Source organism: the organism of the source record quoted next, unplaced genomic scaffold (genome assembly GCF_019419815.1).
Source record: "Pyrus x bretschneideri cultivar Hongxiangsu unplaced genomic scaffold, Pyrus_bretschneideri_v1 Contig5, whole genome shotgun sequence".
NCBI classification, from domain to species: domain Eukaryota; kingdom Viridiplantae; phylum Streptophyta; class Magnoliopsida; order Rosales; family Rosaceae; genus Pyrus; species Pyrus x bretschneideri.
Genome location: NW_025999787.1, coordinates 10,759,948 through 10,780,818, shown reverse-complemented (window position 1 = coordinate 10,780,818; position 20,871 = coordinate 10,759,948). Strand labels below are relative to the sequence as shown.

At 36.6% G+C, this 20,871-nt stretch overlaps 2 protein-coding genes across 3 annotated transcripts; both read right to left on the bottom strand.

Moving 5' to 3' along the window:
- Positions 1-1,439: 1,439 nt before the first annotated feature.
- Positions 1,440-1,835, bottom strand: LOC125470228 (syntaxin-125-like). Its single transcript, XM_048568998.1, has one exon. The coding sequence runs from the start codon at positions 1,825-1,827 to the stop codon at positions 1,519-1,521; it is 309 nt and encodes a 102-aa protein (XP_048424955.1). The 5' UTR covers positions 1,828-1,835; the 3' UTR covers positions 1,440-1,518.
- A 2,754-nt stretch (positions 1,836-4,589) lies between these two features.
- On the bottom strand, positions 4,590-17,613 carry LOC103940355. Of its 2 annotated transcripts, XR_007252579.1 has the most exons (12): positions 17,459-17,613; positions 17,165-17,285; positions 16,331-16,442; positions 16,107-16,194; positions 15,819-15,936; positions 15,366-15,477; positions 15,065-15,201; positions 10,161-10,272; positions 6,397-10,005; positions 6,115-6,287; positions 5,057-5,168; positions 4,590-4,906 (listed from the first exon to the last, which is right to left on the bottom strand). XR_007252579.1 is itself a non-coding variant. In XM_048569175.1 (9 exons), the coding sequence occupies exons 2-9, from the start codon at positions 17,278-17,280 to the stop codon at positions 14,372-14,374; spliced, it is 909 nt and encodes a 302-aa protein (XP_048425132.1). In that variant the 5' UTR covers positions 17,281-17,285; positions 17,459-17,613; the 3' UTR covers positions 14,187-14,371. The 2 variants fall into 2 exon arrangements, 1 of the variants encoding a protein (XP_048425132.1); XM_048569175.1 differs by lacking the exons at positions 4,590-4,906; positions 5,057-5,168; positions 6,115-6,287; positions 6,397-10,005; positions 10,161-10,272 and adding exons at positions 14,187-14,485; positions 14,641-14,752.
- Positions 17,614-20,871: the final 3,258 nt, after the last annotated feature.

The following is a 20,871-nucleotide window of genomic DNA, read 5'->3' as shown; positions in this document are numbered from 1 at the left end:
GCTGAAAAAGTACCAAGGAAGCAGATGAGGTGTAAGCCTCTGTTAACCTCATTTCTTTTGGCACATTAACGACGTATCGTTTGGAATGCATTTCTCCCCTACACATTTTATTATTAGAACCGTTCAATTTTTCTATCTTTGTTTAAATCATATTTACGAAAGTTCATTAGAACTGAAATCGTTTAACCATCAAAATGCATCAAATGAATGAAGGTTTATCATCGATGACTAAATGATCTTAGATTCTAATGACGTTTTTTTTTTTCTTTTTTTTGTTAAGGATGATCTTCAAATGAAAATAAGGAAATAAACAATTCCAATTATAAAATTTGTACAACAAAGATACGTTATTTAAAGGAAAGAATATAAATATTAAGAAGTGGATGCAAATATTATCATTAAAAAAATGAGTAAGAGAGAGAGAGAGAGAGACAAGAATACAAAAATGGCTTTGAAACGTCACCAATGAACGTCACAAGAGGCTTTTTTTAACGGAAAAACTAACGAAACTTAACAAAGGAGACATATTAACCACGAGCTGGTGGTCCAATAGTGAATGGCAGATTGCGAGGCTTCCTTCAAACTAAAAATTGGAGGTCTTGGGTTCGAAACCTACTGCTAGTGTGGAAGCCAAGCTTATGGCCAGAGGAAGGCTGAAATGCCTTTGTGAATCTTCCCGGCCATCGGAAATGATGGATAACCGTGACTTACCTTCAGTTGTCATTTAAAAAAAAAAAAAAGAAAAAAAAAAGAAAAACAGAGGAGGCACATTAGCACCAAAGTTTGGTTGATAAATTGAACTTTTTTAAGCACCAAATGTACACATGATCTTTTATCATGTGGTATTTGAGCGAATTTCACTTGGGCACAATAGTGAAAAGGATAACACTTGTGTTCCACTTTGGAGGAACTTGTCTCGTCACTTATAAACGTATGTTAACTATACAAACTTTAAAATCACAATCATTCATATTGTTTAGTATCATTTAAAGATCATACATAAAAAAAATAAAAAAAAAAAGCATTCAATTTGAATATCGTTTAACTATCTGTGCATGTCAAATCAATTAACATTTTTAGTAACAAGTAGTATCCTCACGACAAGTCGGTCATTTGTTTTATGCATATGAATTGTTACAGATCTTTAAATTGAATGATTTTTGCAGATATGATTTTTAGATGATGATTAAAATTATTAACTATTTCTAAGTTGATACGGTAAATATATGTTAATTATAAATGGAGAAATAAGCAAGTTCCCCATGGAGGACACGAGCATTATCCTAGCGAAAATAGATGCCTAAATATTGATAAAATTTTATAAGATCTTAGAACACAAAAAGTAAAAATTTCACTAGAACTTTCAATCTAATTATACAAAACTTAAGTTTGCAATTCAATTGAAAAAATAAAAATAAAATTAACGTCTCAACTAATAGTGGTCTCTTCTCTTATGTCTTAACCTATGATGGTGTTTATTGTTCCACGGCTTCACCTTGACAATGTAAATCAACGCAATCAGCAGCAACAGCATAATCGTAACGCAATCCACTTGCGGATGTTTTCCCGGTAAGACTCGACGCCTCTCAGCTTCTTCTTCCCGTTGTTCACACCTCTCAGCTCCGTTGCAGGTGTCTTTCTCTGTTTGAGTTCATCGCTCTCGTTTCGTAGCTGCTCGTCCTGGGATTCAACCAACAAAGCCATGTCCAAATACACCTGGTGCAGCTCCTGCAAGTTCTTCTCTATGTGTTTTACGGCGTCGTGCCGCTCTTGGAACTCTTTAAACGTGTCCAGGTCCTGAACCGTGGCCAGGACTTGGCTCCTCATCTCTCTTGCTCCTGGGTCGCCTTCTGCAGAAAGGTTTCCCCTTCTCCTGCATGAATGCATGAAAAATCATTAATTAAGCCACAAATAATAGTTGTGAGTGTGAGTGACAAATTTGAATAATGCTAATTGGACAACAAAATTGACCACTTTCTCTTATAGAGTTAGAGGTGATTCATATCAAAATACAGAAAAATATCATTCGAAAACTCTCTTAAAACATATGTTGAAAATTCAGCCATTATTTGAATTTAGCACACACATATTAAACAGTTAACGCTAGCGAGACCGTGATTTTGAACCACATGATGTGGTTCTTTAAATCATAGTCTTATTTTATTACCACATCATGTAGTTTACAAAACGTAATTTAAAAGATGAACTCCCTAGCATTTTTCATTTAAACGTCTAATTTATTATTTATTATTATAAGCACTACTACTAAAAGGCCAAATTTTATTCATGATGCTTGTGGGGAGACTTTAATTTAAGTCGAAAATTTTAGTTGCTAGACTAGCATTACTCGAAAAATTTCTAGTTTTACGTAATTATAATGGGGTTTTAAAATAAAGGATTTGCCCTTACCGGTAGAGATGAGGCTGTCTAGGGTTTTCTCGTCGGGGTTTTCAGCCGAGACAATGTAGTACATACACTGTACGGCCTCGCGATACTCGGATGATATCTTCTGCCTCATAGCATTGTAGCTGTTCATGGAGGCCACGAGCTTCTCTCGGAGGCAGTTGATAGCAGAGTTCCGAGTCTGGTCCATTACCGAACCGAGTCTGGTCCATTACCGAACCGAGTCTGCAATCTGGCAAGCTGGTCCATTACCGAACCGAGTCTGCAATCTGGCAAGCTATGGTTAGAGCGGTGGAGGGCATCGAGTTGGAGCTTGAGGACTTTAGCCGTCTCCAAAGCGATATAGAAGTATTCATCCATGCGAGATCGGAGGGCCTTGCCGACGTTGGAATTTAGGAGCACCATCTTGCTCTGCTCGTGAGAGGCTTTAAGGTTGACTTGGAGCCGCCGTTGAGCATGTAGTTAGGCTATCTCCAACGGAACGAGGGTCACAGAGCTTCTTTTAGCCCTATAACCTTGCAATAAATTATATTTTAATGAACAGTGATAGACGATAATTTATACCATCATCAACCAAAAGGGTTAAAGGATCATAGGCCAAACATAGGGGAAAATTTTCATTATGATTGAAACACAGGTGGTACACCACATGATTTTATGTAAGTGGTGGGAAATTTTATTTTTTAAGTTATTACCTTTTTAATACACAAATTCCACTGTTTGTATAGTGACACGTAGTGTACCACCTTATTTGCCCGTCACACTGAAAAATATCTCCAAACATAGCCCTTTAACAAAAAACCATCTCCAATTGAGGGGGCTAAAGAGCCATAGGCCAAACATAATTTATTATTTTAATTGAATTAATATGGTTAATTAAATTAAACTACCATATTAAAATAAGGTTTTCAGACATATTTTGAGTGTCACTTGTCGCCAAATAAATAAGCCTCCGGATTTCTTATCTTTATATAATCTCAATAATTTTTTGATAGGATTTCGAGTGACATGTGTCGCTAAATATTAGAATTTCGGACAATATGATTTCGATTTAGGTATTTATAGGAAAAAAAAAAAATTTAGAATTGTTTTTTAAAATTTCCAAAAAATAAAAATATTCAAATTCCAATGGTAACCTGACGGCAGCTAATCGTTGCTAGTTGGCGTCATACTGACGCCATTCAAATGGGCTGAGCTGGAGGGTTGGCAAAATGTCAAGCTTGACATTATGACGTTGGAGGGCTGGCTGGCCTGATTTGGGGGTTTTGGTCTGATGAGGCCCATAAGCCTTTTGACCTAGTCCTCGGTTGGAGACGGTTTCGTGTCCTTCCGAATTATTTTTAGCCCTAGGGGCCTTCGACCGGTCCATTAGAGATGGCCTTAACGGACTGTACATTGGCAAAGAACTTGTTGAGGCTAACTCTATCACCGCGGGTGGTGGACTCGGCAGACGCCATCTCGATCATGTGGTCGTCGTTTGGCTGATGCATGCTTGCTTGCTCAAGACAGAGAAGAACGAGAGAGAGGGACGTGGAATTTGGTTTGAGAAAAGGAGTGGTGGTTAATATATATAGAGAGATGTAACAAAATAGTTTCTTGGAAGTGAAGGCAAAGGACATGTTGCTTATTTCCTCTTCTCAAAACAATTATATGCATGTTTCCTCCTCTCAAAATATAGGTAAGTGTTTACTAGGCATTTCTTATTCTCTCGTACATTTATGTTTGATTCTGATTTTCGATATTGAAATTTCTACCGAATTTGAAGGAATTTGGACTAAGTCATAATTTGTTATAGCGAGTCAACTATAATTTGATATCAAATTAATCATTCATGAAGGTCAAATTTAAGAGCTTTTACTGACAAGTGAGTGAAAAAATTTACTAGCATGGTGGTTACTATTTATATATATGTTACCATACAGGAGAAGAGAATCACGAACCAAAGCAAATTGATATTTATGTACCATGGTTGTGTTTAAAATGCAAATTGGAAGGATTATATCCATGGTTGCTCGAAGGATCTCAAAAGCAAATTGAAGAATGCGAGATGCAAGAAAAAAACGAAGATAACACATTTAAAAGCAAAACCAGTCGCACATAATTAAGAAATGAGTTTTACATGGTTGATAAATCGATGAGCAGAAGAAGAAGAATTACCAGTAAATGTTGTACATCAACTCCTTCGGGTTTTCAATGACCAAAGTTTAATGGATATTTTTTAAATGAGGTCAATGAGGCAGAATAGTGATGGATATTACAAACATCTGTTTCTTGCTACTATATATATAATCTTTGAGCTTCTGAAACTCTGAAACCTGAAGGTTTTTTTATTTCATACATAGTTGCATTTTCTAGGGGGCCATTTTTGAAAAATGGGTACCTAAGAAAGTCAAGGAAGGACGCGATGGCGCTTCAGGTTGGAGGGGGGTGTCGCGGACACTGCGTTCTGAGACTTGGTCTCCATGGTGAGCATCTTGAGAGAAATTTTCCGCAGGTAATCCGACTGGAAAAAAGAGATTTCACACACAACTTTGATTACAACGCTATCGAGTATCCACAATACGTACCAATGAAGTTGAAAAATAAACATAGACATATGCAATATTGGAATGCAACACAATGGAGATTTGAACTCCACAAATTCTGGAAGTACCTGGCTTGAGGCAGCAGCATATATCTTTTCCTCAAACCTTACAGCAATCTTCTCGAGTTCACGTAATCCCTCCTCCCCCTCGAAGGGAAGGTGCCTCTTCAACGTTTCCGTTCTTTGTATGCAATTGATACACTAAGTTAGCGACCATGAATAAGGAATGCAGGCAGATTACTCAGGTAAAATCACAGCGAACAAAGGACCGACCACATTGTCCAAAACGAAAAATATAGGGAAATAAGCACAAATGGAACTCGCTACAAATTTCTAATAGAAAACAGAACTGGGCTACTCTAATTAAACAGACAATAAGCAATATATATACGGAACATGGTTTAGTATTTATGATGCATGGACACGGACTCGGGATACGACACGACATGGGGATGTGTCTAATTAACAAGAAGAATTGTCATTTGAACACAAGGAAATACAATACGACACCTAACAAGACACGACAGGACACGGGGATACGAGGGGATTGTCCATGCATCCTACTTTTATTCTATTTCCTGCGTCTCTTAAAGTTCTATTTCTGCATATTTTCAATGTGTAAGAGGGTTAAATATTTCAGCTAAAAAGAATTAAAAAGATATTCCAGCAGTAAATATTTTTCTCCCCTCAATGAAGTCCATGATTTCTAGACTTTATTTTTCTCATACGTCTTGGGAATAATTCCGTGTGATACAGATCTGGCTGTAATTGACAATTAAATAAGCTACCGACCATGATTAACAAAAAAAAAAAAAAAGTTAAATCACAGTGAACAAAGGACTCGACTAAAGAAACATGTACAAATGTAAATTACAAATTTCTAATAAAAATAGAAGGAGAGGACACAAAGCAGACAATAAACCGTAAAATACAATATATAACAAGCTTTGGAACCCCTTGTATTGTATTTGAAATACTCCAGTGTCTCTCCAAGTTTCTTTTTCGATTAAAACCTCATAACCGATTTTGTTTATATATACTTCCAAAAACCTACTTAAGGATTCAATTCAGCTAAAAAGCAGTACACAGATGATCAATATTCACTCTCTTTTTCAAACAATACTTACATCCTGTGAACAATTCTGCGTCGTGAATCTTGCTGCAATTGGCTTCTCCAATCACCTGCCTCCATTGAAGGTTCTCCACCTTGAGCAGGTCTCTGGTTATTGAGATCCATCAAAACTGACCAACCACACACACCAGCAGACTTGGAAACAAAATTGAACTGGAAAACCCAGATCTAAGAAAATAACAAGTCAACTTATTAATCAACCTGAGGAGTGGATTGATTGGATATTAAGAAAATAATCTAATACACATAAATATGAAAGGGAAGTTGGTTTTCTTACCTTGATCAAGAGACGATGTGATGAAGATTACTTAGAGGATAAGAGTTGCAGACTGATGCAAAGAAAGCTTTAAGGACCAAAGGGCACAAAAAGGTGCACAAAAAAGAAAGTGGGGTGCGAATCAATCTTTTTTTTTTTTTTTTTTTTTTTGGGTTGGTGGATGGTGACTCACATTTTTATTTTATTTTTCGCAGTGCTCTGTGGATCACACATTTGTGGGATGGACAATTCAAATTTCCTTCTCTATCTTTTAATTATATTGGAAGGTTTCGAAGCTGAATATAACAGTCATATTCGTCATGCAACCCATCCATAAAACCGGACTAACTCTAGTGGCTAAATTTCAATATTCTCAATTTCAAATTGTATGAAGTTGTTTAAACTACACTTGTATATATACCAATATTGAAAACTACATTTGGCAGAAGCTTACAGCTCATTCATTCGCGTATCATTTGTTGAAGTTGAAAATTTTGAGTATTCAAATTCTCTACCAGCAATTAATCTTGAACATGTTGAGAAGTTTTAGACACTATCTTTCGCTTGCCATCAACAAGGAAGGGAGGCACCTACAATAAAACACTATCACGCTCAAATTAGTGTTTGTTCAGGATGCTTATTGTAAAATATAGAGTGATGTAATAACTCTCTATCTGACAAGCTCCAAGGCTCTAAACATCCCCTTGATACATTAAATTTTGTTCCTACCACTTACTTACAAGCCTCTAAACATGATCACTGAAAGCAATGGCTAAGGAGTTTCAAGCGTTGTAATCCACAGGAACTTGGTATCTTGTTCCATCTTCACCAAATCAGAATCTGGTAGGATGTAAATGGATCTTTCCTATTAAAAGGAAACCAGATGGCGTGGATAGATACTAAGCTCGATTAGTAGCAAAATGATTTCATCAACAAGAGGGTATTGACTATCAAGAGACTTTCAATCCAGTTGCAATACTTGTAACTATCAGAATACTTTTAACTGTGGCAGTGCAGTTTGATTGGTTTTTGAATTAGTTGGACATTAGTAATGCATTCTTGCATGATACACCCAAGGATGAGGTTTTCATGCAACAAACCCCTGGTTTTATTGGGAAATCGAAGCCCTCTAATGTGTGCAAGCTAAACAAATCTCTGTTTAGCCTAAAGCATGCCCCCAGGGTTTGGTATGATAAGTTGTTTCAAACTTTGATCTCTCTGGGTTTTCACAATTCTCAATTTGATTGTTCTTTGTTTGTTACCTTTGAGCCTACTTTTGTCATTGTACTAGTATATGTTGATGACATACTAGTCACTAGACCTAGTGCTCAAGTCTGCAAGTCTTTCATTCAAAAGCTCAATCCACTTTTTCCAGTCTTACATTATTTCCTGGGTTTGGAGATACACAGAAATTTAGAAGGCATTTTTCTATCTCAACACAAGTATGCAATGGATCTACTTCTCAAGACAAGCATGGATGGAAGTAAACCCTGCACTACACCTCTTGGTACTCAAAAGCTCGATCATAGTGGAACACTACTGTCAAATCCACATGATATAGATCAATTGTTAGGGCATTGCAATATTTGACTTGGACTCGACATGACCTTTCATTTGTTGTTAATCAACTCTGTCAGTTTCTTCACTGTCCTAGAGATACTCATTTTCAATCTGTTAAGAGAGTTTAAGGTTTCTCAAAGGGACTGTTGTGGAAGGACTTTGGTTCAAGAAAAGTTCACTCAATCTCACTGCCTTCTCGGATGCTAATTGGGCAGGATGTGTGTTTGATCGACACTCCACTAGTGGCTACTGTGTTTATCTTGGTAGTAATTTGATTAGCTAGAGTGCAAAGAAGCAAAACATTGTTGTTTGTTCCTCCATTGAAGTTGAATATTGCTCTTTAGCTCACACATCTGCTGAGGTCACCTGGATTTGTAAGATTTTCAAGGATATATGTTTTCCATTATCCAAAGTTTCAGTTCTTTGGTGTGACAATGTGTCTGCAATTTCCCTTGCATCCAATCGAGTATTCCATGCTCGCACTTAGCACGTGGAAATTGACTATCACTATATCAGGGAACTTGTCTTAGCCTATCTTCTCCAAGTTTAGTTTGTTCCCAGTCACCATCAAATTGCAAATATTCACACCAAGTCTTTGTCAAAAGCTTGATTTCAGTTTCTCAGGTCCAACCTTTCACTTGGCTCTCCTCCATTCAACTTGAGGAGGTGTAAAGACACATCATCCTTAGTACAGTCAACAGTGCCAACTAGACTACAAGTCACCAACACAGTCAACAGTTACTTAGCGAAGAAGTTTGTTTGTTGTGACTGTTTTGTAACTAATCATAGATTAAGATTAATTAGTTACATTAGTTGGTAACTAATCTTTATTAACTTTTGTGTATAAATACCCCAATGTAATCAGTTTTTAATCAAATAGAAATACTTTTCTATTAAGGCCCACTTTCCTTCTATTTTCCATGTTTCATATTCCATGAAAGTGTTTGATCAAGCTCCGTTATTCTAACTTCACTCCCTCAAATTAAGAAGCGACTCATTACTTGGGCCATAAATTTTTGCACCCACCACACTGATTTATAATATAATCTTTTGGTTAATTAAATCTAAAGCTGTACTTAATTAGTCTCTTCTGCCTGATCTCCCTCTTCCCTCAAACACAAAAAAAGGGCTAAAAAAGCTTCTTCTTTCGGTTGAGTTTAGACAACGGTTGTGGTATCCTCTCTCTCTCTCGAACACACAAAAATGGTTTTGTAAGCCTGCTGCTTGGTGCTCAGTCTATAGACAACAGTTGTACTACCCTCTACTTCTGATTCTACACTTTATTCGTCGGTAGCTATGGATTTTGATGTCGGTAAGCTTTGCTTCCGCCGATGCTTGCTCAAACTGTCTTGTGACTTTTGCAGGTTAGCAATGTGTAAACAAACTGGTTTGAAAGTGATTTTAAAATGACTGAATGCACATTGATGAGAGCGTTTTTGAAAATCAATCCTTAATAAAAATGCAAGAGAATCCTGAAAACGCTCTAGAAGTGCTATGTGATTCTTGCAAGAAGCACATAAATTCCTTGCAAATGCTCATAAAACCCAGATCCAAATTAAACAAACATAAGGTAGCCCCTTAGCAGTATCACACAAGACTTGAGCAATGATTTGTTCTTCTCAATTATTAGAATCAAATACTTGTTTTTCTCAAATATTAATCAGAAATACACATACGGTAACGGTTTCACAAAAAGGACACTAAACAGACAAGAAAAAGGCATTAAAACACACCAAAAATTTGATTTTAGACTACAGTAGATAGACATCGGGGAAATAAAAATACGATGTTACTTGATGAATTAGGCATCGATTTGTATATATCTAAGTCTCCTTACTTAAAGGCATCAAATATTGAAGGTTTTTGAAACTCGGAAATGTGAAGTTTTATTCATTTATTTCATACATAGTTGCAATTTCTAGGGACTATTTCTTTCAAAATGGGTACCTACGGAAGTCAGGCAAAGACACGACGCCGTTTCAGGTTCAAGTTGGGTGTTGGGGACGCTGCGGTCTGAGACTTGTTCACTATGGTGTGCAACTTGAGAGAAATTTTCTGTAGATAATCCGACTGGAAAAAGCGATCCATACACAACTTAAGTTACGACGCTATCCAGTATCCACATTACAAATAAAGTTGATAAATAAGCATCTATGTAAGTAATAACATTTGCAGTATTGCAAGGCAACACAAATAGGTTTGGATTCCAAGAGTTCTGGAAGTACCTGGCTGAGGGCAACAGTATAGATTTTTTCCTCAAACCTTACAGCAATCCTCTCGAGTTCATGTAGTCCCTCCTCACCAGTAAAGGGAAGGTGCCTCCTCAACACTTCCGTTCTTCATATGCAATACATTCAATACGTTAATGATCATGATCAAGGAATGGAGGCAGAGTTCTCAACAAACAAAAGTTAAAATCACATGAATAAAGGAGAGGACACAAAGCAGACAATAAACCGTAAAATACAATATATAACAAGCTTTGGAACCCCTTGTATTGTATTTGCAATACTCCAGTGTCTCTCCAAGTTTCTTTTTCGATTAAAACCTTATAACCGATTTTGTTTATATATACTTCCAAAAACCTACTTAAGGATTCAATTCAGCTAAAAAGCAGTACACAGATGATCAATATTCACTCTCTTTTTCAAACAATACTTACATCTTGTGAACAATTCTGCGTCGTGAATCTTGCTGCAATTGGCTTCTCCAATCACCTGCCTCCATTGAAGGTTCTCCACCTTGAGCAGGTCTCGGGTTATTGAGATCCATCAAAACTGACCAACCACACACACCAGCAGACTTGGAAACAAAATTGAACTGGAAAACCCAGATCTAAGAAAATAACAAGTCAACTTATTAATCAACCTGAGAAGTGGATCGATTGGATATTAAGAAAATAATCTAATACACATAAATATGAAAGGGAAGTTGGTTTTCTTACCTTGATCAAGAGATGATGTGATCAAGATTACTTAGAGGATAAGAGTTGCAGACTGACGCAAAGAAAGCTTTAAGGACCAAAGGGGACAAAAAGGTGCACAAAAAAGAAAGTGGGGTGCGAATCAATCTTTTTTTTTTTTTTTTTTTTTGGGTTGGTGGATGGTGACTCACATTTTTATTTTATTTTTCGCAGTGCTCTGTGGATCACACATTTGTGGGATGGACAATTCAAATTTCCTTCTCTATCTTTTAATTATATTGGAAGGTTTCGAAGCTGAATATAACAGTCATATTCGTCATGCAACCCATCCATAAAACCGGACTAACTCTAGTGGCTAAATTTCAATATTCTCAATTCAAATTGTATGAAGTTGTTTAAACTACACTTGTATATATACCAATATTGAAAACTACATTTGGCAGAAGCTTACAGCTCATTCATTCGCGTATATTTTGTTGGAGTTGAAAATTTTGAGTATTCAAATTCTCTACCAGCAATTAATCTTGAACATGTTGAGAAGTTTTAGACACTATCTTTCGCTTGCCATCAACAAGGAAGGGAGGCACCTACAATAAAACACTATCACGCTCAAATTAGTGTTTGTTCAGGATGTTTATTGTAAAATATAGAGTGATGTAATAACTCTCTATCTAACAAGCTCCAAGGCTCTAAACATCCGCTTGATACATTAAATTTTGTTCCTACCACTTACTTACAAGCCTCTAAACATGATCACTGAAAGCAATGGCTAAGGAGTTTCAAGTGTTGCAATCCACAGGAACTTGGTATCTTGTTCCATCTTCACCAAATCAGAATCTGGTAGGATGTAAATGGATCTTTCGTATTAAAAGGAAACCAGATGGCGTGGATAGATACTAAGCTCGATTAGTAGCAAAATGATTTCATCAACAAGAGGGTATTGACTGTCAAGAGACTTTCAATCCAGTTGCAAAACTTGTAACTATCAGAATACTTTTAACTTTGGCAGTGCAGTTTGATTGGTTTTTGAATTAGTTGGACATTAGTAATGCATTCTTGCATGATACACCCAAGGATGAGGTTTTCATGCAACAAACCCCTGGTTTTATTGAGAAATCGAAGCCCTCTAATGTGTGCAAGCTAAACAAATCTCTGTATAGCCTAAAGCATGCCCCCAGGGTTTGGTATGATAAGTTGTTTCAAACTTTGATCTCTCTGGGTTTTCACAATTCTCAATTTGATTGCTCTTTGTTTGTTACCTTTGAGCCTACTTTTGTCATTGTACTAGTTTATGTTGATGACATACTAGTCACTGGACCTAGTGCTTAAGTCTGCAAGGCTTTCATTCAAAAGCTCAGTCAACTTTTTCCAGTCTTGCATTATTTCCTGGGTTTGGAGATACACAGAAATTTAGAAGGCATTTTTCTATCTCAACACAAGTATGCAATGGATCTACTTCTCAAGACAAACATGGATGGAAGTAAACCCTGCACTACACCTCTTGGTACTCAAAAGCTCGATCATAGTGGAACACTACTGTCAAATCCACATGATATAGATCAATTGTTAGGGCATTGCAATATTTGACTTGGACTCGACATGACCTTTCATTTGTTGTTAATCAACTCTGTCAGTTTCTTCACTGTCCTAGAGATACTCATTTTCAATCTGTTAAGAGAGTTTAAGGTTTCTCAAAGGGACTGTTGTTGAAGGACTTTGGTTCAAGAAAAGTTCACTCAATCTCACTGCCTTCTCGGATGCTAATTGGGCAGGATGTGTGTTTGATCGACACTCCACTAGTGGCTACTGTGTTTATCTTGGTAGTAATTTGATTAGCTAGAGTGCAAAGAAGCAAAACATTGTTGTTTGTTCCTCCATTGAAGTTGAATATTGCTCTTTAGCTCACACATCTGCTGAGGTCACCTGGATTTGTAAGATTTTCAAGGATATATGTTTTCCATTATCCAAAGTTTCAGTTCTTTGGTGTGACAATGTGTCTGCAATTTCCCTTGCATCCAATCGAGTATTCCATGCTCGCACTTAGCACGTGGAAATTGACTATCACTATATCAGGGAACTTGTCTTAGCCTATCTTCTCCAAGTTTAGTTTGTTCCCAGTCACCATCAAATTGCAAATATTCACACCAAGTCTTTGTCAAAAGCTTGATTTCAGTTTCTCAGGTCCAACCTTTCACTTGGCTCTCCTCCATTCAACTTGAGGAGGTGTAAAGACACATCATCCTTAGTACAGTCAACAGTGCCAACTAGACTACAAGTCACCAACACAGTCAACAGTTACTTAGTGAAGAAGTTTGTTTGTTGTGACTGTTTTGTAACTAATCATAGATTAAGATTAATTAGTTACATTAGTTGGTAACTAATCTTTATTAACTTTTGTGTATAAATACCCCAATGTAATCAGTTTTTAATCAAATAGAAATACTTTTCTATTAAGGCCCACTTTCCTTCTATTTTCCATGTTTCATATTCCATGAAAGTGTTTGATCAAGCTCCGTTATTCTAACTCCACTCCCTCAAATTAAGAAGCGACTCATTACTTGGGCCATAAATTTTTGCACCCACCACACTGATTTATAATATAATCTTTTGGTTAATTAAATCTAAAGCTGTACTTAATTAGTCACTTCTGCCTGATCTCCCTCTTCCCTCAAACACAAAAAAAGGGCTAAAAAAGCTTCTTCTTTCGGTTGAGTTTAGACAACGGTTGTGGTATCCTCTCTCTCTCTCGAACACACAAAAATGGTTTTGTAAGCCTGCTGCTTGGTGCTCAGTCTATAGACAACAGTTGTACTACCCTCTACTTCTGATTCTACACTTTATTCGTTGGTAGCTATGGATTTTGATGTCGGTAAGCTTTGCTTCCGCCGATGCTTGCTCAAACTGTCTTGTGACTTTTGCAGGTTTAGCAATGTGTAAACAAACTGGTTTGAAAGTGCTTTTAAAATGACTGAAAGCACATTGATGAGAGCGTTTTTGGAAATCAATCCTTAGTAAAAATGCAAGAGAATCCTGAAAAAGCTCTAGAAGTGCTATGTGATTCTTGCAGGAAGCACATAACTTCCTTGCAAATGCTCATAAAACCCGGATCCAAATTAAACAAACATAAGGTAGCCCCTTAGCAGTATCACACAAGACTTGAGCAATGATTTGTTCTTCTCAATTATTAGAATCAAATACTTGATTTTCTCAAATATTAATCAGAAATACACATACGGTAACGGTTTCACAAAAAGGACACTAAACAGACAAGAAAAAGGCATTAAGACACACCAAAAATTTGATTTTGGACTACAGTAGATAGACATCGGGAAATAAAATTACGTTGTTACTTGATGAATTAGGCATCGATTTGTATACATCGAAGTCTCCTTACTTAAAGGCATCAAATATTGAAGGTTTTTGAAACTCGGAAATGTGAAGTTTTATTCATTTATTTCATACATAGTTGCAATTTCTAGGGACTATTTCTTTTAAAATGGGTACCTACGGAAGTCAGGCAAAGACACGACGCCGTTTCAGGTTCAAGTTGGGTGTTGGGGACGCTGCGGTCTGAGACTTGTTCTCCATGGTGTGCAACTTGAGAGAAATTTTCCGTAGATAATCCGACTGGAAAAAGCGATTTATACACAACTTAAGTTACGACGCTATCCAGTATCCACATTACAAATAAAGTTGATAAATAAGCATCTATGTAAGTAATAACATTTGCAGTATTGCAAGGCAACACAAATAGGTTTGGATTCCAAGAGTTCTGGAAGTACCAGGCTGACGGCAACAGTATAGATTTTTTCCTCAAACCTTACAGCAATCCTCTCGAGTTCATGTAGTCCCTCCTCACCAGTAAAGGGAAGGTGCCTCCTCAACACTTCCTTTCTTCATATGCAATACAATCAATACGTTAATGATCATGATCAAGGAATGGAGGCAGAGTTCTCAACAAACAAAAGTTAAAATCACATGAATAAAGGACTAAACCTAATTAAGGAATGGAACTCGTTACAAATTTCTAATAAATACAGAACTGGGGTACTCTAAACAGACAAGAAGCAATATACATAACGAGTTTTAGTACCAGTTTTATTTTATTTTACTTCCAGTACGTGTCTCTCGAAGTTTTAGATTTATTAAAACGGTTAAACCAGTTCTGTTTCAGCATGATTTCTGGACTTTCCTTTTCCAACTTACATCTTGGCAATAATTCTGTGTCGTGAATCTGGCTGTAATTGGCTTCTCCAATTGCTTGTGACCATTGAAGTTTCTCCACCTTGAGGCTTGTTTTCCATGGCGAGCATCTTCATAGAAATTTTCCGAAGATAATCCGACTGATAAAAAAGATCCACACAACTTGGATTAGAATCCATCCCCGTACGTATATATCCACAATACAAAAAACTTGGAAAATTAACATTTATGTAAGAAAAACTACATAGGCAATATGTAATGCACCATGAAAAATCATATTTAACCCCAAGAGTTAGGGAAGAACCTGGCTTGAGGCAGCAACATATATCTTTTCCTCGAACCTTGCAGCAATCTTCTCGAGTTCACGTAATCCCTCCTCCCCATTGAAGGGAAGGTGCCTCTTCAATGTTTCCAGTCTGTATATGCAAATGAGCAATATATTCAATAAGTTACTGACCATGATGAACAAACAAAGTTAAATCACGCTGAACAAAGGACTCGACCTAAATTATTCCAAACGAAAATACTGGAAAATATGTACAAATATAACTAGTTACATATTTGCAGTAAAAAATAAAACTCGGGAAGACGATGTATCTGACAATAAGCAGCATATATAACACGATTTGGTACCTCTTGTATCATACTTTCATTACCCAAACAAAAGACTATTGTATTTTCAGTATCTCTCCAAGGAGTACAAAGAATTAACATTCGAAGATTTCCAGATTCTCTTTCTTCTTCTAATGATACTTACATCTTGGCAACAATTCTGTGTCGTGAATCTAGCTGCAATTGGCTCCTCCAATCACCTGTCTCCATTGAAGGTTCTCCACCTTCAGGAGGTCTGGTCTGAATATTGGTATCCATCAAAACTGACCAACCAGACACATTCATCAGACTTATATAAATAAATAAAATTGAATTGGTGAAACCAAATCTAAGAAAAGAAGTGAACTATAAATTAACCTTAGATTTGAATTAACTGAATATTTAGAAAAGAATGTAATGCACATAAACTTGGAACAAAAGTTGGCGTTCATACATGGACCAAGAGATGCGTGGGAGACTGCGGTCTGAGATTTGGTCTCCATGGTGAGCATCTTGAGAGAAATTTTCCGTATATAATCCGACTGGAAAAAGAGATCCCCACATAATCTAGATTACAACTCTATCGAGCATCCACAATACAAATAAACTTGAAAATAAAACATCTATGTCAGTAATGACAACATAAAAAGATTTGAACTCCAAGGGTTCTTGAAGTACCTGACTTGAGGCACCAACATACATATTTTCCTCAAACGTTACAGCAATCCTCTCGATTTCACGTAATCCCTCCGGACCATCAAAGGGAACGTGCCTTTTCATCGTTTCAATTCTTTGTATGCAAAATATTCAATAAGTCACAAACTAAAAGTGTAGGTAAATACGCACGAATGCAACTCGTTACAAATTTCTAATACAAAACAGAATTGGGGTACTCTAGAACAACAAGCAGTATACACAACACGGTTTAGTACCACTTTTTGTTCTCTTTCCAGACTCCCTGAACGAGAGTTAAATATTTCAGCTAAGAAGGAGTAATAAGGATAGTCTGTCCGTAATTTCTAGACGCTTTATTTCTAACATACTGCGTCCCAGCTTTAAACCGTGGGGGTGTATTCAATTGAGATTTGGAGGGATTTTAATTCTTTTAATGAATCTAGCGGTCTTCAATTAGGAATTTAAGTGATTCTCTGAAATTCAATGTGTATTCAATCAGAATTTTACGATAATTTATTAAAATCCTTAGAAATCCGGTGTATTCAATTAGAATTTAAAAAGGTTTATAACATTCCAATTGTATACATTTAGAATTTGATTTTAAAGAATTTGAAAAAGTTGAGGAATTAAAGGGAATTTGAGAGATTTTGTAGCGTATTTTAAGCATCTATAAATATTACCTATCTCTAAGAGATTTTGAGGGAATTGAATCAAAATTTTACATGGAATCTCTACAAATCAATTGAACTCTGTAAAAATCCATTAAAATCACTTTAATTCCCAATTGAATACACTGTATAGTTTGGATTAGTAATATCACTTGTAATAAAAACATACATCTTTGCGACAATTCTATGTCGTGACTCTGACTGTAATTGCGTCCTCCAATCATCACCTGCCTCCATTGGAGGTGCCCCAGCTTGAGCAGGTCTGGTCTGAATATTGGTATTCATCAAAACTGAACAACCAGACACAACCACCAGAATTAAAAAAATAAAATTGAATATGTATTAAGAAGATAAAAAAATGGGAAATTATCACGATTGTTAAGAAAAGAAGTCAACCATAAATCTACTTGAGAACTGGATTAGTTGGGAAGTAAGCAAAAAGTCAATATAAACATGTTCTTACCTTGATCCAGATGATCGAGAGCGATTACTTTGAGGATAAGAGTTGCAGACCAGAAGGAAAGGAAGTTGCGAATAACAAAATTAAGCCGAAGGGGACGAAAATGGCTGACTCAACTTTCCAAGTGTGCTTAACCTTTTTCTCGTGATTACATAATTTACATTTCTGTCCTTTAATTTCTTGACTACCTTTTTTTTTTTTTTTTCCTTTTTTTTTTAATTTAAATGATATTATCTAGGGAGGAAAAGATGAGCTTACTCTCACAACAGGTTAAGCAATAATGTGGTTATGGTTCAAATTCGTTTTTGGCAAAAGTTGAACTTAAGATCTTGCACTTACAAGTAAAGAGGAGGAATATTACTAGACCACAATAATAAATGGCTATTTTCTTAACTCTACTTGAATTCCAATTATTATTTTTATGTCATTCACTTCAAGGCGATTTGTTACAAAAAATTTAGAAAAATATTTAAAATTTGTAACCAACATAAAATTATAGTTACCATTTTAATTTATAATAATTATAAACAAAAATTAATGTGAAATGACTAATATATCCTTAAAATGAGGTTTTCAATTAAAATGAAAATGAGGATAATCTCCCCAACACCACCAAGCCCGTCTCCTTCACCAAAAATAGAGATTAATTCAACTTCTCTTCCCCGGCATTGTCATCTTTCTGCTCTTTTTGATCAGTCATGTCTACATCACCACACTCTGGCACTTGATCCTCGTGGTCTCTATGCTCGAGCTCGTCTACGGGATCGCCGCCATGAAGAAGAGCTATGTGCTGCTCAAGGGGAGGGTTGGGGATGGTGTTCATGCTCGTTTTCGGGTACTTAACTATGTGTGGGGTTATCGCCGATGACACGATAATCCTCGCATCGTGGCACGTTAAAACATTATTGTTAGTCATGACATGACAAGCATCGTAAATTTTTGGTAGAATGCATGTCATGACATGCCATGCATTTTGTCGACAATTCACGAGGCATGTTATGGCATGCCACGATGCGAGGGTTAGCATGTCAAGACGAGTCATTACACGCCACGCATTTTTCTAACACTTTGTCTACTATTTCGGAATAATTTAAAAAAAATCTAGGAAATATATGAAGCGTTCTTACTGGTAATAACCTTTGTAAATATTCAACTAAGACACGTGTTCTTACCGATAAGAACCTCTGTAAATATTTAGCTCAGATAATGTATGTGTTCTTACCAGTAAGAAGCTGTGATAATCAACTCAGATATTGAACGTGTTCTTATCGGTATGAACACGTGCAAAAGTAATGTAACTGGAAGAAAATAACAAAAACAGACTAACCTAAATGTTAAAGCTCCAAACCATTGGAGGACTACAAATATAAGAATGGCGGTTGAGTTATTGAAATCTCACATTGATGGGTGAAAATAAAACAATGGGGTTTAAACATGGTTACCCCGCTCTAACTAATATTAAGGTCTTTTATGGTGAAACCTCACGCCTGATGAATTGGGCAGGTGGTAAAGTTGGAGACAGTATCAGTGTCATTAGAGTGGGCCCCCAGGCTTGTCGATCTAAAAAATTTCAACATGGTATCAGAGTCAAGGTTCGGGCCCGTGCAAGCCAACAACTTGTCACCAAGAAAGAAATAAGCCATGACTCTTAACAGAGAGCCGACCTCTGAGTTCCATTAAAAACAAGTATGGACTCTTAACATAGAGCCGACATCTGAGTTTCAATTACCGATGTGTGAATCTCCACGTGTGAACCACTAAATGGGGTTACACATGAGGGGGAATGTTGGAATTTCACATCAGTGGGTGAAAAGAAAACAATAGGGTTTAAATATGATTACTCCACTCTAACTAATACCGAGGCCTTTTGTGGTAAAACCTCACACCTAACGGATTGGGCAGGTGATGAAGTTGGAGACAGTATCGGTGTCGTCAGAGTGGGCCCCCCGACCTTGAAGTTAGAGACAGTATCTGTGTTGTTAGAGTGGGCTCCCTGGCCTTGTCGATCTAAAAATTTTCAACATGATATCAGAACCCACAATTATTGGCCCGTGCAAGCTAAGGGCTTGTCACCTGGAAGTGTGGGCTTGGAAACAAACTTGGACTCTTAACATAGAGCCGCTATCTGAGTTCTTAAGAGTCACTTCTTGAAACGATTGAAAACAAGTCTGGACTTCTTGGAGCCGACCTCTAAGTTTCAATTGCCAATGTGTGGATCTCCACATGTGAACCACTAAATGGGTTCAATTCCACCACTGCATATTGGATATACTCCACTTTCATTCTCTTATCAATTGCGGTCCAATGACTCAGCCTTCCCAGCCTGGTAAATAAGTTGGGAATCTGATATCTGGCGTAATCTGAGTGTAAATATAAAATGCAGCTAGTGGGAAATGAGTAATTAGCTTTCAAACTCGGTAATTCCTTTAGATGTTGTACTAAAACTAAGAAGATTTACCAATTTTTCCTTTCTGATGTCACACTATTATGATTAGGAAAGAATATTGAACCATAACATGTAACTGTCTACGTAAGAGAATTAGCTTCTCTATTTTATTTTCATTCGACAACTGCAGATCTATGCTGGTGAACTCATGTTCAAAGTGATATCACAAACTTCTGTTGTTCAAGAGTGTAAAAACTCACGTCGAAAACTTGACAGAATAAAATACTACGTACTTATAAATGAATGTTTCCACTACTAATAACCATTGTTGGATTGCCCAAAGTAGTTAAATTTGAGACAATATGAGTGTGACTAGACAACATAAAATATTTGGACTTCCAAGTTCCACTTTTCTTCTATTTCTTCATGTTCTATATGCCATGAAAGTGTTTGATCATGCTCCTTTATTCTAGTTCACTCCCCCAAATTTAGGAAGTGGCTCATTGCTTGAGCCTTAATTTTTGCACCCACATCATTGATTTATAAAATGATCTTTAGTTAATTAAATTAAAACTGTACTTAATTAGTCTCTTCTGCCTGATCTCTCTCTTCCCTCAAACACAGAAAAAAAAAAAAGGGATAAAAAAGCTGATTCTGTCCGTTTTGAGTGTAGACAACTATTGTGGTATTGATGCAGTGTACGGGGAACAAATATATTTAAAGCTTTAGTGATTTCTTATTTCTCAAAACCTTTAATTGTCACCTTCTCTTTTAATTGAGTTGCCTAGTAACTATCCTACTATTACATATTTACCCTACCAATGCTTTGTAATCTCCCTATTTAAAGGGCTCCAAATGTATCCTTGAAGTGGCCAAAATTAAAGTTAATCGAAGAAGAGAGTGACTTTTCCTTTTAAATCAAGTATTAGGCTTGGTGTTAAGCAATCCACGATTAGCAAATGTTGAGCAAATCTATTGCCCCTTATTGAGTGATTCCCAGTTATTTATATAGTCTCCTCGAGGATCCCTT